The sequence below is a fragment of the Stegodyphus dumicola genome, chromosome 2 (genome assembly GCF_044657685.1).
Source record: "Stegodyphus dumicola isolate Sdum_Otavi_A_Nest chromosome 2, ASM4465768v1".
NCBI lineage: Eukaryota > Metazoa > Arthropoda > Arachnida > Araneae > Eresidae > Stegodyphus > Stegodyphus dumicola.
Window position 1 is genome coordinate 58932234 of NC_140769.1, and position 18797 is coordinate 58951030.

The 18797-nt window shown below is 31.4% G+C and overlaps 1 protein-coding gene across 3 annotated transcripts in view; it reads right to left on the bottom strand.

The window, feature by feature from the left end:
• The window catches only part of LOC118193369 (band 4.1-like protein 4A), a 254951-nt gene that overhangs the window by 82904 nt on the left and 153250 nt on the right, over positions 1 to 18797 (bottom strand). For all 3 annotated transcript variants that reach the window (XM_085810688.1, XM_085810687.1, XM_085810686.1), the window contains exons 5-9: positions 18351 to 18448; positions 9618 to 9738; positions 6711 to 6798; positions 6489 to 6577; positions 390 to 453 (exon numbers count right to left, since the gene is read on the bottom strand). In XM_085810688.1, coding sequence (XP_085666814.1) covers positions 390 to 453; positions 6489 to 6577; positions 6711 to 6798; positions 9618 to 9738; positions 18351 to 18448 — 460 coding nt within the window. The remainder of the gene's footprint in view (positions 1 to 389; positions 454 to 6488; positions 6578 to 6710; positions 6799 to 9617; positions 9739 to 18350; positions 18449 to 18797) is intronic.

An 18797-nucleotide genomic window follows, 5' to 3' on the forward strand; every position in this document is an offset into this window, starting at 1 on the left:
TCATATTTTAATAAAACCGTGTTTCTGGGTATCTTACATTTAACTAATTATTTCCTAATGCAGAAGATTTTAACAGGTGTTATATCAGGTTCCACTCGAACAAAATTATATTCAGTTATTTAAAAAATATTTATCATTCTAATCTATAGTAAGTGAATTAAGCGTTAAGAATACAATCCGTAATTTCGTACAACCTATAAATAGTTCAGAATTCGCAGTAAATATAAAAGGATTTAAAAAAAATCCACACTATACAGAACAGGTATGTAATTAATAACGCAAAACGTACACAATATTACAAGACAAGCAAAAGCAAATACATTCATAAATTTACTGCAATTTATCTTTCTTAAAACTTAACTTGCTCAAGATTTAATTCAGCAACTTACCGCTTTATCTCTGACTCGGATCATGAAGTATTTTCCTTTAAAGAAGACCTTACTAATCCGAGGCCTAGAAAAAATCAGTAATAAAAGATACGGATTACAATACGGGCATTTAAAAAACTTGCATATATAACATGCGAAAAAAATACTGTGCTATTCTGCAAGACTATTCTGAATAATAATAATAATAATAATAATAATAATAATAAAAATTTTGATGGAATACAGTTAATGATTTAGTATTTACAGCGGATATCAGGTGAAACACGGAGATACGATGTCCTGCTGGTTTTTAAGGAACTAAAATTGAGTGTGAAAACGGCTCGTCTCCTGAATTACCAATATTTAATTTAAGGTCTTGTAGAATAAAACTGTCGAGCCGCCCAGATGGTATAGTGGTTAGGGAAGCCTGCTGCGGTACCGAAAGGCCCGTTTCGACAAGACAAGTGAGATAAGTCATAACACAACAACAACAAAACTGACGAGAATTAGGAAGCAGATTATCCTTTTTCAATAAACAACCGAAAGAACTTTGTACACATACAGTGGCTAATGCTAAATATGCGTATAGAAGTGTTTGTACTCACAAGTTGCGGAAGTTTAAGCTATAATTGTAATATATACCTCAAAATGTTGATGAACCAGAAAACAGCCTTTAGGATGCTTAAAAAATGTAGATCATTAAAATGATTTTCTTCTATAGCCTAATTAAATATTTAATGTATTACAAGCACGGGAGTTTATTTTATTCTAATTAAAATTGTACAATGAAAAGCATAAAATATTTTATTTCCTAGTAAGACCGAATTAAAAATTTTTTTTTTTTTTTTTTACTTGAACCTATTATTATCTAAGCATATCTAAACATGCACTGACTGCATGGGAAATTTCATGGTTTTCTCCATGCGTAATGTGAATGTGAATCAGTTTTTTTTAATAAAGTTTCCCACAAGACTACCCTTTCCTCAACCAGATAACCCTCATGTGCATTGCTGTAGTCTGATAAAACCAATCAAATTTGAACATAACATACCTAAATTTTTCTTTTCAACATAAATCTCACTTAACATTTACAATGATATAGAGTCATTATGTTGTTTCAAAATTTTAGTAGAAACGGAACTGCTCTTGAGATTAAGTAATGACTCATGAAATAAACAAAGAACAGTAGACCGATATAAAGTCCATATTTGCTTTTCGATTTATATTTCAATTTATATTTATATATGTCAAACCTTGTAGGCAAACAACATACATGTTGTATCATTCATGTAAATTAATTAAATAGCTTCTTAAAAAGTAGGTTTCATACTATACTACCCTTAAGTTTGTTTAGATATAAAAAATTAAAACCATTTACACAAATTGACAATAAATTTAATTTACGTGACCTAGGAAGAAGGCAAACTATGCAAATAATTAGAATTACAAATACTTTGAGTCCGAATAACTGGAATTCGCGTTGTACTGCATTTTGAATGACATAAAGAAATTGGATACAGATAATTTAATGTATTTAAACTTTATGCAAGCTTTAAGACAACAATGACTCTTTCTTGCCCATGCCGCGCTAGGGTGTTCGGCGCCAGCCTGCGAATAAACTGCTGTTAGGGATAAGCCTTTTTAATTTCATATCGATGATCGAAGAAAATTTAGGAGAAGAAATGAAATAACAAAACCGTATCTGAAGCAGTTAAATTGCATTTTAATCAAAAATGTATAATTTAAAAATTAATTAAACATTTATGTATAAGAATTTAATTAATTAAGCAATGAATGAATTTTGTTTTCACATCTGAGGTTTTATCTTTTTCACATATTAGATGAATGAGAGTAGCAATTATTTCTTTTATGTCTAATTCAGCACATATATAATTTAAGTTTAATAAATCATTTTGTGTCATTCACATACGTCGATAAGGCTTAATTAATTTTAGTTCGGAAATGATCTTTCCCTGTTTGCAACGCCAACAGGTAAAGTTAGTAATATTCTTAATGAAACGGAGAAGTTAGAACCGATAAATCACTAGATGTAAAATGCAGAATGTTTAAAGGATTCTGAGTTTTAAATTAATTTTTGTAAATATCTTTGAAAACACATATTTTCAGTAATTTTTTTCCAAATTGCTTCAGTTCTTCCCTAGAATTTTTTTTTATCAGTTTCCGATAAATTATATAGAAATTACCATTGTGCAATTTTAGTAGTTCTAAGCGTTCGTTTTAGGATGTGCATGCAATATCATAACGTATAAAATACGTAATTCTAAATTTATCTTCAGGTGTTTGCAGTGATTCATCTTGATGTTCATACTGAAACTTACGTGTCTTTTATATTCATCGGATTTTAACTGCAGATTTAAGTTCAAATTCGTTTTTGGCAGGTTTAAACATGTTGCTATGATTAGAATTCATTCTGTACTGCAGGAAAGATGTTTATTTCCCTTCAACGCATTCTAATGCAAGTTCAGTATTTGTAGTTCTTATCTTGAAACTATTGGCTAATAGGATTTATTCTGTTAAGAATATTGCGATAAATTATCATATAGGAAATAAATTTCAAAATCTTTAACACATAAATTTTGTGCATCATGTTGCACTGCTTTATTAAAAGCTTTATCGTTCCTTATCTCATAAAATGCGTTGTGAATTTCTCACAGCTTACATCTTCGAATTTGCTTTCCTATTATCTGACGACTCTTTCAATGTTATATTGAGTATTAAAATTAGATTAAAAGAATTGCTTAATTCTTTGGTGAAGAACTAAGAATGAATATTTGATTAAAGATATGAATGAAAGTTCTTAAATTGGAAACAGCAGAGCGAAATAAAATGTGGGCTTTGTGAAATTCAGGAATTAAAATAAGCCCAGCACAGAAGGTGCTCTTAAACTATATGATTCAAACAGATGTTTTCACAAAGGAATAATGAAAATTTACGTAGTGCCGGCTTTGCGCTTTCTGCTATCCGGGATCTATAGATCTTCCTCGCCCCTAAATTTTGCCGCCCGCTGCCATCGCATTGGCTCTGACGCTGCCCTAAATATACACACATTTTATTATTTAATTTCATTCTAAAGACATTTTATATTCTATATTTGTATTAAATGCAATTTGTAACATTAAATATTTTTCTATTTTAATTATTTTCCGAATATTCGTTTACAAACACATAATTATTAATAAATATTTACATGATTGATTGCTATCAGTGAAGCGTCTGTTGACAAAAATTGGTCAGCAATAACTGGAGAACATTATGTCGTTTAGCTTTTTTAAGTTGTAAGTCTTGATTTATTATTTTATTTATTAATGCTATAAATATTGTAGAGACATTAGGATTTTTTGGAAGCTGGAGAGATGAAAAATTAGAAACCGCCTTCGCTGGGAATCGAACCACGGACCTCTGGAATACCGGACCAGCGTGCAGAACCACTACACCACGGAGGCACGCTAGGAAAGTGGGAGAAATACCTTATAATATATTTATATAAATACTAATTCAGAAGTCAAACAACAAAAATCAGCGTTATATTTTCAAAATTTTCACAGGACTAGTTTCGATGGTTTTATCGAGCCACCTTCCTCAGCTGGAAAACCGCAAATGAACAAGATAGGAAATAATGATTAGATAAGATAAGAAAGCCTGGACAAGAATAAGCAAGTGGCCCCATCTGTTGGTTAAACCAGAACTAAAACATAATTTCTTTAAAGGCCGAAGGCAAAGATGGATTGGAATTAGGATCGTTAACTAGAACAGAAAGATTTTTTTCAATGTGAAATGCCTCTAGAAAATCCAGTTCTCCAATGGAAGATGTTTCTTGAATAATTTTGGCAGCAGAAAAATTGAAAGTGTGATTTTCGGACCAACAATGTTGAGCAACAGAAGACTTCTGTGTTTCCTTTTTTTCTAACATATGCCTCATGTTCCTTGACGCGAAATTTTAAGGCTCTCCTAGTTTGGCCAATGTAAATCAAACCACACTGGCAAGAAATCCTATAAATACCCCAAGAATTCATATCCGGAATGGGGTCCTTGAGTATGGAACTCGGAATTTTATTGATGGGAGAATAAACAACACGAAAGTTGAATTTCTGCAAAATATGTGCAACTTTATAGCTAGTTGATGGAAAGAAGGGAATAACAACAGAATTTTTATAATCTCCTAAAACAAGAGTGTGCCTTTTAGTGTGTTGAGATGAGAATTTTTTAACTGCTTGATTAATAATGTTGGGTGAAAAGCCCCTGTCAATAGCTATTGCTTTTAAATAATTTAGTTCTTCATCAAGGGCTAGTTTGGAAGAGCAAACTTGAAGAGCACCGAAAACATAGGAATAAAATGAAGCTAACTTTTGTTTAGTCGGATGACATAATTTAAAGTGTGGTGGAAGGCAAACCGATGTAGGTGTTGCTAAATTATTTAAAAGCAATAGCTATTGACATGGGCTTTTCACCCAACATTATTAATCAAGCAGTTAAAAAATTCTCATCTCAACACACTAAAAGGCACACTCTTGTTTTAGGAGATTATAAAAATTCTGTTGTCATTCCCTTCTTTCCATCAATTAGCTATGCACATATTTTGCAGAAATTCAACTTTCGGGTTGTTTATTCTCCCATCAATAAAATTCCGAGTTCCATACTCAAAGACCCCATTCCGGATATGAATTCTTGGGGTATTTATAGGATTCCTTGCCAGTGTGGTTTGATTTACATTGGCCAAACTAGGAGAGCCTTAAAATTTCGCGTCAAGGAACATGAGGCATATGTTAGAAAAAAGGAAACACAGAAGTCTTCTGTTGCTCAACATTGTTGGTCCGAAAATCACACTTTCAATTTTTCTGCTGCCAAAATTATTCAAAAAAACATCTTCCATTGGAGAACTGGATTTTCTAGAGGCATTTCACATTGAAAAAAATCTTTCTGTTCTACTTAACGATCGTAATTCCAATCCATCTTTGCCTTCTGCCTTTAAAGAAATAATGTTTTAGTTCTGGTTTAACCAACAGATGGCACCACTTGCTTATTCTTGTCCATGCTTTCTTATCTTATCTAATCATTATTTCCTATCTTGTTCATTTGCGGTTTTCCAGCTGAGGAAGGTGGTTCGATAAAACCATCGAAACTAGTCCTGTGAAAATTTTGAAAATATAATGCTGATTTTTGTTGTTTGACTTCTGAATTAATATTTATAGGGTTTGCAACTGACTTCTTCGTCGACGTATTTTCTCTTACTACCAATGATTTAACTTAAGAAGCATTAAAAACATTATGTACCTTTTTAAAGTATTTGTTTAGAGTCTTCTTTCCACGTAGAAGTAACGACTGACGTTTTTACCCTTTCCAATTAATAATATTGTTTACTTAGAAATTTTAATGCTATGCATTTCACAATGTTTTTTATTATGGAATAGGAATGCTTCTCTTCGAAAAGCGGAAAAACTTGGCTTTCATTCTACAGCATGTTTACACGAGACATTTTAAAATATAAATAAGTTAAAAAGTTGCCGACGATATTTCTCATTTCAACTTCGAATAATAAACTGTTTCCAGAAATTTTTGTTCCAGAAGATTGTCTTTTTTTTTTTTTTTTTTTTTTTTTTTAATTCTTTATCAAAACTGTTCTAAAAATGTGTAAAGGCCCTCTGTATTAGCTAGCTAATGTTGACTCTCTCCCTAAACTCGAAGAGGAAATTTTGGAGTATACTTGACAGTTTGAACACCTCTGACTAGTTCCATCCAACGCTCTTTTTTAAACAATCGATCAATTTCCATAATAGTTTAAGCTTTTCCTTTTTGAAAATTTCAAGAATTATTTACTATCACTACATGAAACCATATTTACAAGGATAGTTATCCTATGTTTTAATCCTATTGCTCTGCTGCGCGCTCAGCTAACGCATTTCTAGTTTTCACACTTTTGTGCATACAAGAATGTTTTACAAAGCAATTGAATTCTACTGCTTTAACCAATTTTTAGAGAATCGCTCAGAACCACTCACTCACACAAATTGCAAATCTTTACGTTTTCATAGATTATCATTTAATTCCTATTCCCAGTGTAATAATGACAATTTGGAAAAGCCCATAAGCAGCAAATCTCACCAGAAATAGTTGCTAATTTTATTTTTTTTCTTCATCACGACTACCCCACTCGGTGTTAATCCCAAAAAATATTCGACATGGTCTTCTCCCTGTAAAAAGAAAAGATAAAATGCTAATAAAACAGACAAAAGGAAATTTTAAAAGTGAAAAAAAAAAATGATACGATTTGAAATCATAAAATCTCAAACTTTGTAACTGCACTTATTTTACTTTCAAACGTACCATAACTGGATGCAAATCAACACCATACATGTCCAACCACTTAACTTTCTCTAAAAAAGTCATTTCTACAGTTGAAGGTACTTGCCCACTAGAAATAGAAAAAAATATGGGAATAAATTACATGGCTCATAAAAAGTATTGAAAACATTTTAGGTAAAACCTGATAGTTGCTCTCGGAAATAAACTAGCAGTTATAATGTCTGGGATATACGAGTATTATAAGAGGAAATGAAATTCTTTCACTCTAAAGAAATATTTGCAACATAAACGGCAGCTGTCAAATATTCCCAAATGCTGGTTTTAATCCCAAATATTGGCAATGAATAATAATGATTACGAATATTGACGGAGTAAACATTGGATTCGTGATATAAAATCCACATACTTTGCGAACATTCCTACAGTTATTCAAAATATTAGAACAGTTTGTTGACAATATACACTAAAATATTCTGCATTATTTTAACAACATTTTATGTCACGGAAACATTTACACTTTAATGCTGCTTGCAAATTTAGGGAATACAAAATTTGAAAGTTCTGCAATCTGTTTAAATAAAGGTGTTTTCGGCACAGATGCTTCGATTTCCAAAACATGAACAGTTCGCCAAAGCATTGTCGTGCCCAATCCTTAGCTGTTTAATGTTATTTGGATGCCTTAAGAGAATAGCATCTCTAATGGAATACTTCAGATCACTTTCCTTACTGACGTCTTGGAGAATGAATTCTCAATGAAAGATATATTTCCAGTAGAAAAATTTTTCCACCATTACCATGAGCATCCAATGATCTATTCAGAATATTTTCACTCTCGTAGATAATATTTGCATGGAAGGTTGATCTTGGGTTTTAGATTATAAAGGCAACACAACGTTTCATTTTCCATGATAACTTTGCGCACATGCGTTATGTCCTTGTCAGCTGAGTCAGTAACGTCATCGCAGACATTCCATTTGTTCCTGACAGTAGATGAAGACCTTAAAGAATTTCTGAGAACATGATGCTGTGAAAGCAGTTTAAAAGCTCTATTAAGTTATTTTGTCAGAACACACAACGTTGATGCACATGGTTGACAAAAATACGGGAATTTATACGTTACGCCAAACTTTTCAACTGAAAATACAAGTGAAAACCTTTGGCTGCAGTAAATTTTTTTGAACATATAAATGGTGACCGACCTCATTCCACAACCGCTAAACAAACTGTTAGTGAAAGAAAGATTACTTGTCTTTCAATTCTTATCTTACACTGTGGTAAGCATATATTTTTTAAAACATTTTTCGAAAACAAAAATGGAAACATTGTTCCGAAATTTCTTATTTTCAAACAAACATTTTGCATATATTAAACTATTATTTTAATCAAGATATCATCATTCATTAAAAATATTAAATTCAATATATTATTGCTTTCAAACGAATTAGGAATTTTTAATTTATTTAGTTATTTGCGCTTCATTAGAGCTATTGTTTTGATGACATAATAAATGACATAATGACATAATTAAAAGACACAATAAATGGCATAATAAATGACACATATTACTATCTGTCAATGCCATTAATTGAACTTTAGGTCAATGATAAAGGTTATAAAATTAAGAAAACACAATAAAATATTAAATAACACACATCTCTATAGTAATGTTGCAAAGTATATTGAAAAATAAAATCCTCAACTTTTAAAACCGCCTTTTCAGGATATAGCTCAAAGTAGAAAACTCGTCTGTGTCTTTTAGAATGATGCATTCTTCACTGAAAAAATTAACTTCAAGGAAAATTATACTTCCAGAGAGAAGTCCTATAAAAGTGTTTCCAACAGTAGAAACTGAAAGGCTTACTAAATTAAGTCAATCTTGTTGATTAATTTAACATTCCTTTGTTCCAATGTTGAAGATGGTAACAATATTAAACTCCTACTCGCGATACACGGAAAATGAAAGTTTCCCTATGTTAATAAAAGTAGAATATTCAGACATAATGGAAAAAGGTGTTCTGAAAGCAGCTTAAAAAATAGGAAAGGGCAAAATACAACAAACAGTAAAAAGTAAATGCAAAACAATCGTACATATGGATGTTTTGCGAAATGACTTTTTAAAAGAAATTTTCCAAAACTTCCAACTAAGTCTAAACAATGCAATTTTTTGCATTGTTTTGACTTAGTTTTTTGCAAATTTTTAAACTAGTTTTTGAATGATTATCACACGATTTTAACGAAAATCATACTGTACGCAATGTCCCGATGCATTCACAATTTCTAGCATTTGCTCATTTGTAGGTGTTGTTTTTCTTCAGTTTCATTATCCTCTTCGCCTTCGTTTTCAATTCCGTTATTGCAAAATGGTTTTGACAGCAATTTGATTTTCTTTATTACTAAAAGCTTTATTTCACAATGATGCAAGATAATGCACATGTACTTTAAACAACCCTTGCGGATATTATAATATCCGAAACCACGATATACCGACCAGTAGGGGGAGTTTATTGTGCTTTTTTGTTTCATGATTATTATACGTAATTTGAATATGATTAACCACTGAATTAAAATTGCTGTGTTAGGATTATCTAATTTTTCAGTTGAGTTGCTTGTCCGCGAAAAATGCTGTGATATTAATGTAGGAACTTCCAAAAGAAAATCATTTGCAACTTTGGTTTGGGAAAACTTCGTCTATTTTGAGACTAAGACAAATGGTAATTATTAACATTCTTTGTTACAGTATTATGCGTAGCTAAACATTTAGACAGATTAAAAAGCTAAAATTTATTTTAAGAGAGAGAACATAGTCAAAAGAGAATAAGTTACATTTTTTAAAAATTAAAACAAAATCCTTATTAATTTTTTTTAAGTTTCAAAAAGTTCCGAATTAATTGAATTTTAAATAAGAGAAATCAAGCAAAGCATATTTACACCAGAGTTTTGTGTATCTGTTCAACTCTGTCTTCCAGTTCCGGACTTTGATCGGGTAAGAATCGAAATTCGGAAACATAGAGTTTATGGTGCTTCCTTGGATCATAGTCACCAAGTTCCGCTGAAAAATTTTTAAATTTTTTATACATCAAAACAATATGCCTTAAGTAATAAAACTGATTATACAGCCATATCTGAATTAGCACTTAAGTTATGTTCCAAGAAAACGAAGCATTAGTACCAGTACATCTCATATCACCAATATATACCGATATCAATCATCAACATATGAAGATAAATTTAATATTTCATAACGTTCAAGTTCTTTTATTGCTATATTTTTTAATATGATACTTTGTCGTAGTTGTTAAGACTAGAGAAAATCTCATATGGTAAAATCATCATGTGCATGATTTTGAAATGATTCACAAATATCATTTTGGAATCATAGAAATTTTAAATAGTTACGATCCCTCTGCACCGACATTTATTATGAGAAATTTCTTTCCCATATCACGGCGAAACGGTGTTGTATTTTCAAAATTTAGACGATATCTATGATATGATGTCAAAAGAATGATATCTAATATGTTATGATTTAAATTAGATACCTCTTCTGACAAATTATTTAATGATTTCGAATTTTCTTCTTTAAATGAAGCATTAAAGACAATTCGATACTTTTCTATTATCGGGGCGCTGCTTAACGCCAAATATAAGATTTGGCGCGAAATCTGGATGGCGGGAACACTAACAAGACGTAAAGCTTAATGAAAAATAAAAAAAAAAAAAAAAAAAAAAATTGAACTTGAAATAATAGAAGTGTAACATATAATGTAATATATATATATATATATATATATATTACATTATATATAATATATATATATATATATAATATTTAATATGTGCGGTGCCGAAGCTGTGCGTAATGCCGAATTTGTGCAATTATCTTATGTACCTTAAACGAAAACAGAGCACTGTGTATATGGGGAGCGGGAGCATTAGACAGCTTTATTATGATTCTGCTTTAATTTAAAATGTTTTGGATAAACATTTATATATATATATATATATATATATATATATATATATATATATAATTCATTTACTAAAGAAATATTGATTATATTATCTCCTAATATAAATTTAGTAGAATGTATCAAAAAGAGGGAACCCATATGCAGGAAGTTTAATTCCGAAAATTGTGTTTTAAAAGAACTTGAATGTAAATCATGAAAAAACTTTTTAAGGGTACTTGATTTTAAATCGTGAATAAAAAAATTTCAAACTTTGAAAAGAAATGAAAAAACAAGTAATTATCTCTATTGATCGGAAATTAGTTTACTTTTCAAGAAGAACGAACCAACTCCCGTTCAATGAACAATAATTAATAGATGCGAAGGTGTTTCGCCTTTTACTCAAGTAAGAATGATGATGCCAATTAAGTTAGGTCAAAATTGTAGTTCCGTGAAGTGATGGGATTATAGCCAAAGTAGAGTATCAAAGAACTCTGTAGTATAAGTAGAGTATTCTGAATGAAGTATTTTCGCTAGTACAAGATTCTTTAGAAATTTTGAGTGAAAAGCCAATTTATGTAGTAAAATTTAGAAGATACTTGAGTAAATGTCCCTCGACACCTTCGCTTTTATGCATGTTAATTCAAGACTATTTTTGTAAAAATAAACATAATAAACAGTAGTAATCTTAACTAAAATTATGAAATAGAGCTCAAAGTAATTGAAACGAAATCGTATGCTAATGCTGTGGCGCCATCTGTTGGGACAAATCAGACTGATTCAGATTGCTGTGTTTTTGTGAGTGCCCAAAACTGTACATCTGATGAAGTTAAAAAGCTCCTTAAAGCTGAAATCAACCCTCGGAAACATAAAATTGGAATTAGCAATATTAGAACAGTTCATAACAATAAAGTAATGGTGAAATGTGCTTCGGGATATGATAAAGAAAAACTGTTTACTGCTTTGCAGGAAGACTCATCTATTTTGAATCCCTCTATTCCAAGACGAAAATATCCTACAGTTTTACTTAAAAATGTGCCAAACAGCATTAGTAATGATGAACTGTTAAAAATTATTGAAGAACAAAATCCTGAAATTACCGTGAGTGATGAGACTTGGAAAGACGTTAAAGTTCGCTTTACTTTAAAAAAGTTTCAACGTGAGAGAAGCGTGGTTATTGAGGTTCATCCTTCTGTGCGCAAGCGTATTTTAAATTCTGGGCGTATTAAAGTGATGTGGAATATGTGTAAAGCTGAAGATTTTGTTGTTTTAAATAGATGTTTTAAATGTTTAGGCTACCACAGAAGTCTTGATTGCAGAAATCCCTTGGCTTGTTATTGCTGCTCTGGTGAGCATAAGAGTTCAGAATGTGATAAAAAAGAAGTGCAAGTGTGTATTAATTGCATAAGATTTAATAAAAAGACGAAAAATGCAACTAAGAAAGTTGATGTAAATCATAAGCCATTTTCTGGAACTTGCCCCAGCCATACATTTATGATGAATCTTGCAGCTTCAAAAATTTATTATGGGTAAGTCCGACAATTTGTCTGTTTCTTTTGTACAAATAAATTTGCACAAATCAAAACTTGCTACTCAGCAACTTATTTTATATATGGAGGCAAATGACACTGATGTCGCACTGATTTAGGAGCCGCACTTTTATAAAGGTGTTCTTCCTGGCTTTCCAATAAAATATAAAGTTTACTATGATTCCGAAGCAGAAGTTGTCAAGTCTGCTGTTATTGTTCGCAACCAGAATCTTTCTCCTTTTTTGGACTTAAATCATACAGTTTATAATACTGTTGTTCTAGATATAAAAATCAATGGATCTGACTTGACTATTTGTTCCGCTTATTTCGAGCCCCAAACTAATATTGACATAGAACTATTAAAAATTTCACAAATTTTAACGATGAAGAAACCATGCAATTTTTTATGTGGTATGGATTCGAATAGCAAATCAGCGATTTGGCATAGTCCTATTACTGATACTAGGGGAGCGAAACTTAGTGATTTTATTAGTGCGAATCATTTGTTTCTACTTAATGAAAATCGCGGACCTACTTTCTGTTCCACGCAAGGCTCGAGTTATATTGACCTTACGCTTTGTAGCTTAGGACTGCTGCCATACGTTCAAGGTTGGGATATCTCTGAGGAAGATTCTCTTTCTGACCATAAAATGATTATCTTTGAACTTGTTTTATGCCGTCCGATTATATCTTCTAATTTGTGTACTTTTAATTTAAAAAGAGCGAACTGGTTTTTATTTACTGAACTTTGTAAGAGAGAATTGTGTAACTTGAATATCCTTCTTAACAGTTGCTCTGATTGTATTGCATTAGAAAATGTTGTAAACAGACTTTCTACCGTTGTTTTTAATTGTGCTTTACTTTCAATTCCGATGAAGAAAGGTAAGAAGAATGGGGTCCCTTGGTGGTCTAAGGAAATTGATAGTTATAGAAAGCATGTAAATGCTGCTAGGCGTAGATTCCAGAGAGAAAGAAACTGTCTTCTTAAAAATATTTATAAAATTAAATATTTCGAATTGCGGCATAAGTACAAGGCTAAATTAGCTAATGCTAAGCTTGAGTCGTGGAGAAATTTTCTATCAACTATTACTGTTCACAATGTCTGGAAATCTATATATAAGTATGGGGTCAAGACCAATTTTGCGAAAAGGATTGAGATTTCGGGAATTAAACTCCCGGATGGCAGTGTTACTTCGAGTTTGAGTGATACAATTGTTGCTATAATGACAAAGAATTTCCCAAGAGATAATGCGTGTGATGATAGAAATTCTTATAGAACTATGCGCACTGAGTCCGATGGACCTTATATTTCTTTTATGGACTGTCTGTTCTCTACTTCAGAAGTTAACAGTGTTATTAAAAATCTCAAGAAGAACAAATCACCTGGGCTTGACTCTCTTTCTAATGAAATGATACAGCACTTTCATGCGGTGGATAGCACATTTCTACACAAACTTTTCAACCTTTGTTTACAATTAGCAGTTTTTCCAGCACAATGGAAGAGAGCTCGGGTTGTTTTGATTCCTAAAACGTTAGATACAAGAACCCCTTATCTTGATAATATTAGATGCATTAGTCTTTTGCCTACTTTGGGAAAATGTCTTGAAACTCTCTTCATTAACAGAATAAATTGGTATCTGAGACAAAAATGCTTTTATAATGATTCTCAGTTCGGATTTACTCCTCGGAAGTCCGCTGAAGACGCCATTATTCGCCTTTGTAATATCTTGCAGTGTGCAAAGAAAATGAAGTATACTACACTTCTTATTTTCCTGGATTTCAAAGGAGCTTTTGATAATGCTTGGTGGCCATCTATCTTAAAAATTTTAAAAGATGCTGGTATACCACATAATATCTATAACCTTCTTAAAAGCTTCTTGAACGAGAGGACTGCTGAGCTTCAGCTTGGGAACGAAGCTAAGATTTATTCTCTAGAAAAAGGCTGTCCTCAAGGCTCTGTATCCGGACCTACTCTTTGGAACATAATCATAAATGATCTTTTAAGTCATCTCGACGGTTGTTTAAAAATTGCGTTTGCAGACGACTTACTATTAATTTTCCAAGGAAGGATTTTGAATAACATTCTTTTGAGAGCACAAGAAGTTCTAGATTTTGTCTCCAGTTGGGCGATTTCTCATAAACTCACTTTCAATCCTTCAAAAAGTCAAGTTATGCTTGTTCCCAGTACGTTTGATGAACAAAATATTGCTTCTTTGATGCTCGATAATTCTCCGTTGGAATTTGTAGAAAATGTTAAATATCTTGGTGTCATTCTTGACCAAAAATTAACATGGAAAAAGCACATTGAATTCCTTTCTGCTAAATGTGAAAAAATTATTAATGGCTTTCACCGAATTGCCAAAAATACTTTTGGAGTAAGCTACGATGTTAAGAAACTCATGTATAAGCAGTGTATTGTACCTTTCATTTCGTACGGCTGTCGTGCTTGGGGACATGTTCTTGCCAAGAAGGTTAACAAAAGAAATTTAAGAAAGATTCAACGGAGAATTCTTCTTCGTATTATTAGTGGTTATAGAACCTTAAGCTATGAGGCTACTTTTGTTCTTGCAGGAGTTCCGCCTATTGATTTTGAAATTGCATATAAGAATAATATTTTTGAGTCATTGGCAACTCATGCTTCGGAAGACTGTATTAATGGAATTGTCCCCTTCACTGATCTTCCTCATCCCGCTTCTTTAGAACCCATAAATTTCTGCGATTACAAAGAGACTGCTGAAATAAATTTTCATATGGTTTTCTTTACAGATGGCAGCAAGATGAACAACAAGGTTGGCCTTGCATTTGTTCTTTTTGAAGGCCATTCCGAGATTTGTTTTCTTAGACACCGTATACGGAATGAATGTACAGTTTTTCAAGCAGAACTTCTGTGCATTTATCTTGCCGTCAAATGGATCCAGGATCATGGGACAACATCCTCAAAGTACCTTATTTGTTCTGATTCTCTTTCTTCTCTTCAACTTTTGAACAGTATTACCAGCTGCGATAAATTAGTTATCGAAACCCTAGTAACTGTTAGTTCACTTAGAATTAGAGGTATTGATATCTGCTTTGCGTGCTCATCATGGTTTCTACGGAAATGAAAGAGCTGATTTCTTAGCTAAAGATGCCTTAAATTTACCCATTGATATCAACATTAGCATTCCAAAGAGTTATTGGAAGTCCTTTCATTATAAAAAGCTTTTAGCTGTGTGGAATGAGGAATACATTTCATCTTGTAATGCGGAAGTCACCAAAAAGTTCCTTCCTTCTATTTACCATAGACTGAATTCCGAGTCTTTCCTCTCGTTAAATTTTAAAGTGTCTCAGTTTTTATCTGGTCACGGTAAATTTGCAAGTTATCTGTTTCGTTTTAATCTACGATCAAACAATTTATGTGAATGTTCAAAAAGAGTTCCTCAGGATGTGGAACATTTGATTTTCTCGTGCCCTACATTTGATGGCCCTAGATTATGCTTACAGAACGATTTGAAAATGTTCGGAGTGACTTGGCCAGTGAACTTATCTGTTTTCGTGAAGTCCAGACTGCTGTTCTCTGCTTTTGTTCGCTTTATTTATGCATGTAATTTTTAATATTTATTTATACATGTAACCTTTAATGTTCTAGTTAACTTACTTCTGTAAGCCCCGTGTTGTACATATGTGGTGCACGGGGAGTCTGTATGTTCTCAAAGGAAAAAAAAAAAAAAAAAAAAAAAGAACCATGAGAAACATAAGAAACATAACTATGTTATGTTTGCAAAAACAAATCAAATAAAAAATTGAAAACTTGAATTATATAGAATAAGAAAGTAAAATGTGAAATGTACATGAAAGTATAAAAGGCCAGAAAATGCATTAATTAACTTACGTTCTTTCTAGTGGGATGTTGGTAAAGTGTTCTCTTCTGTGTCTTACTCAGAACGGTTGTGTGTGTCCGAAATTCCGTTATAGGCAGTGGGGATACTTTGAATTATTACATTATAGAAACTTTTAAGAAGCTATTTTTGGGACGTGGGAGGGAATAGGAATGTTGGAGGGAGGTTTGTTGCGAAGTTCTTATGTGAGTGAAAACGTCTGTTAAAATTTTGATACTAACTAGTAAAATAGTAAGAAATCTAGAACCAATTTTTTCACAAAGACCAAAAATTGAAATTCATAAGTAATAAATTTTAATAAATCCTATAAATTCAATAAAGAATTTAATAAATGTTAAAATCAAAACTCTTCAAACAAGCAATACCCCAATTAAAAAAATCAAAGAAGTTTAAAGAAAAAGAAAATACACCTCAGAACATATATCTTACATTTTTGTAGTCAAAAGTTCTCGATCTTCTGGATTCCTTGATTTTATTAATGATGATTGATTTCACTTTCGTTCATGAAGCAACCATTAGTAACCGGATACATCTATAACGCCTGATCTTACGTTCCAACTGCTGTCAGAATGTGGGTCACCTCCCAGGTTTTGAGCTATTATCTCCATTTGGAAACTTTTACTGAAGAGTTTTTGTTAATAAGTTCTTAATATTTGTGATGGAAATAACATATCTTAAAATTCAGCCTGATCAGTTATAAATTTAGTGCTTTTTAATAATTAGCGCAAAGGGAAATATGCATTACATTAAATTAACTTTAATCAGGGCAACATTAAGTGGACCTTATATTTTGTTTTGGACTCTGCTTTGGATGAACAAACATTATATTAAAAAGTTTATCTGTAAGAAAATATGATAAAAACTCTCTGTAACCTAATTTTATTTATATGCATATATTTCTCAATGCGTGGTTAATGACTTTAAACTAAAGTTAAATTATATGCATTAAAATGATGTCATAAACTTAATTAAAATTAAGATTGCATTGCATATTCCAACCAATTAAGTTTAGGACTAGTTGCAGAAAGTTAATTTATAAAAACACAAATTTAAACTAGAGTCTTCTCTTGAAAAATATTAGCTCATTAACGGTGTAAAAATGATTATAAACTAATACTTATGATGTTAAATTTGCACAGAGTTAGATTTTTAGCTTGACGGTGTAGAGACTTATAGCCTAAAATGTATTCTGCACCTTTCCAAACTCGTTCAAAATGGTGATATATGTCGAATACACAAACAAGATAAAATGAAGATTAATAATCTTACAAAATTTAACTGGTATAGATCAAAGACGGTGAAATAATACTAGATAAAATATATGAAATAACAATGAATAAAATATGAAAGAATCGTTATTTATATTTCATTACACAGATGGCTTTATTTCCTTAAATTCTAATCTTAAATAATCCAGTTGCAATCATGAAATAAGATTGACTGTGGATTGGAAACTTCTGAAAAAGTAAAATCTGTTTCTATAAGGGTTTCTGAATGAATTTAAACAAATAATATATACACATTTTAATGAATTAAAAACATAAGGAATATTTTTATGCACAATGTTAGAAAGATGTACTTAATAAATATTTTCAAATGGAGAGCTGCATACTGCATATTTAATAGCAGATGCTGTTTTCCTCAAGAGCCATCATTGGAAAATGAACAATCTTTGTTTTGTAGCTGACTCCTGTATATGTTCTCAGAAGTCATTAATTACGTTAGTATCAATGGAAAAGAAACCAATAACTAAATTTTCGTTCTTGAATATTTCAGTGAAATTTTCCATATAAGGTTGACCTTTTGTTTTTATGCATTAAAAAGTAATAAATTCATCGCTAATTAGAATATTTATACAAATGTACTCAAATCTATGTAAATTTAGATTTTATTATAGGATTTTACCGCGCCCACAGTTGAAAAGATTTTCGTAATGCCGCTTGGCTTATTTTAAGAAACTACGCGATTGAGTACATTTTTATGGTCAATTTCAAAGAAATAAATCTAAAAACCATCTTTTTAGAATAGGTTGTATTAATATTTCATCTAAAAATTTATGATCTGATTTCAGATGAAACGCTTGAATCAATAAATGATATTAAATATTTAAAAAAGGGGAGGGAAGATGAAAGAAAATTAATATTGTAAAAGAACTGTAACGTATTACTTAATTCTATAGAAACGTATGATATAATTTTAATAACAGCAAGGATTATCATTGCTTTTATTAAATAACCTTAATATTATTACATATAAAATGATAAAGTTCCACAACAAAACTAGAATATTGCTTAGTAAGTCGAGCCTTACCTTGCAAAGACAGTGCAAAAAGCTCAGCAGCCAGTTCTTCCGAAACGGGTAACCTGCCTTGCAAAATGTCTTGCTTCAACTGGAGAACAAATTGATACCTATAAGAATTTAAGCCCAAAATGCGTTATGCATACAAATATTATGTAAAAGGTATAAAATCATTTTACGGTGGTTGACAAGTTTGTTTCTGCTTTCCTCGTATTTGCAAGTTTCGATTCATCGCAAGATTTTGTACATAAAATCTTTTAAATTTATATCAGTTACATTAACTAATAGTAAGAGAAACACAAGGGACTTGAAGACCCAATTTTGCTTAGTTAGCATTGCTTTATATTACAAAGCCACATGATATCCCTACTTTGCGAATGACTAAATGAATACTTCCTCTTCCTATTATAGTTCGACCGTCTCAAGCGCAACCCTGGTTGGCATTCTGCCAAAACACAT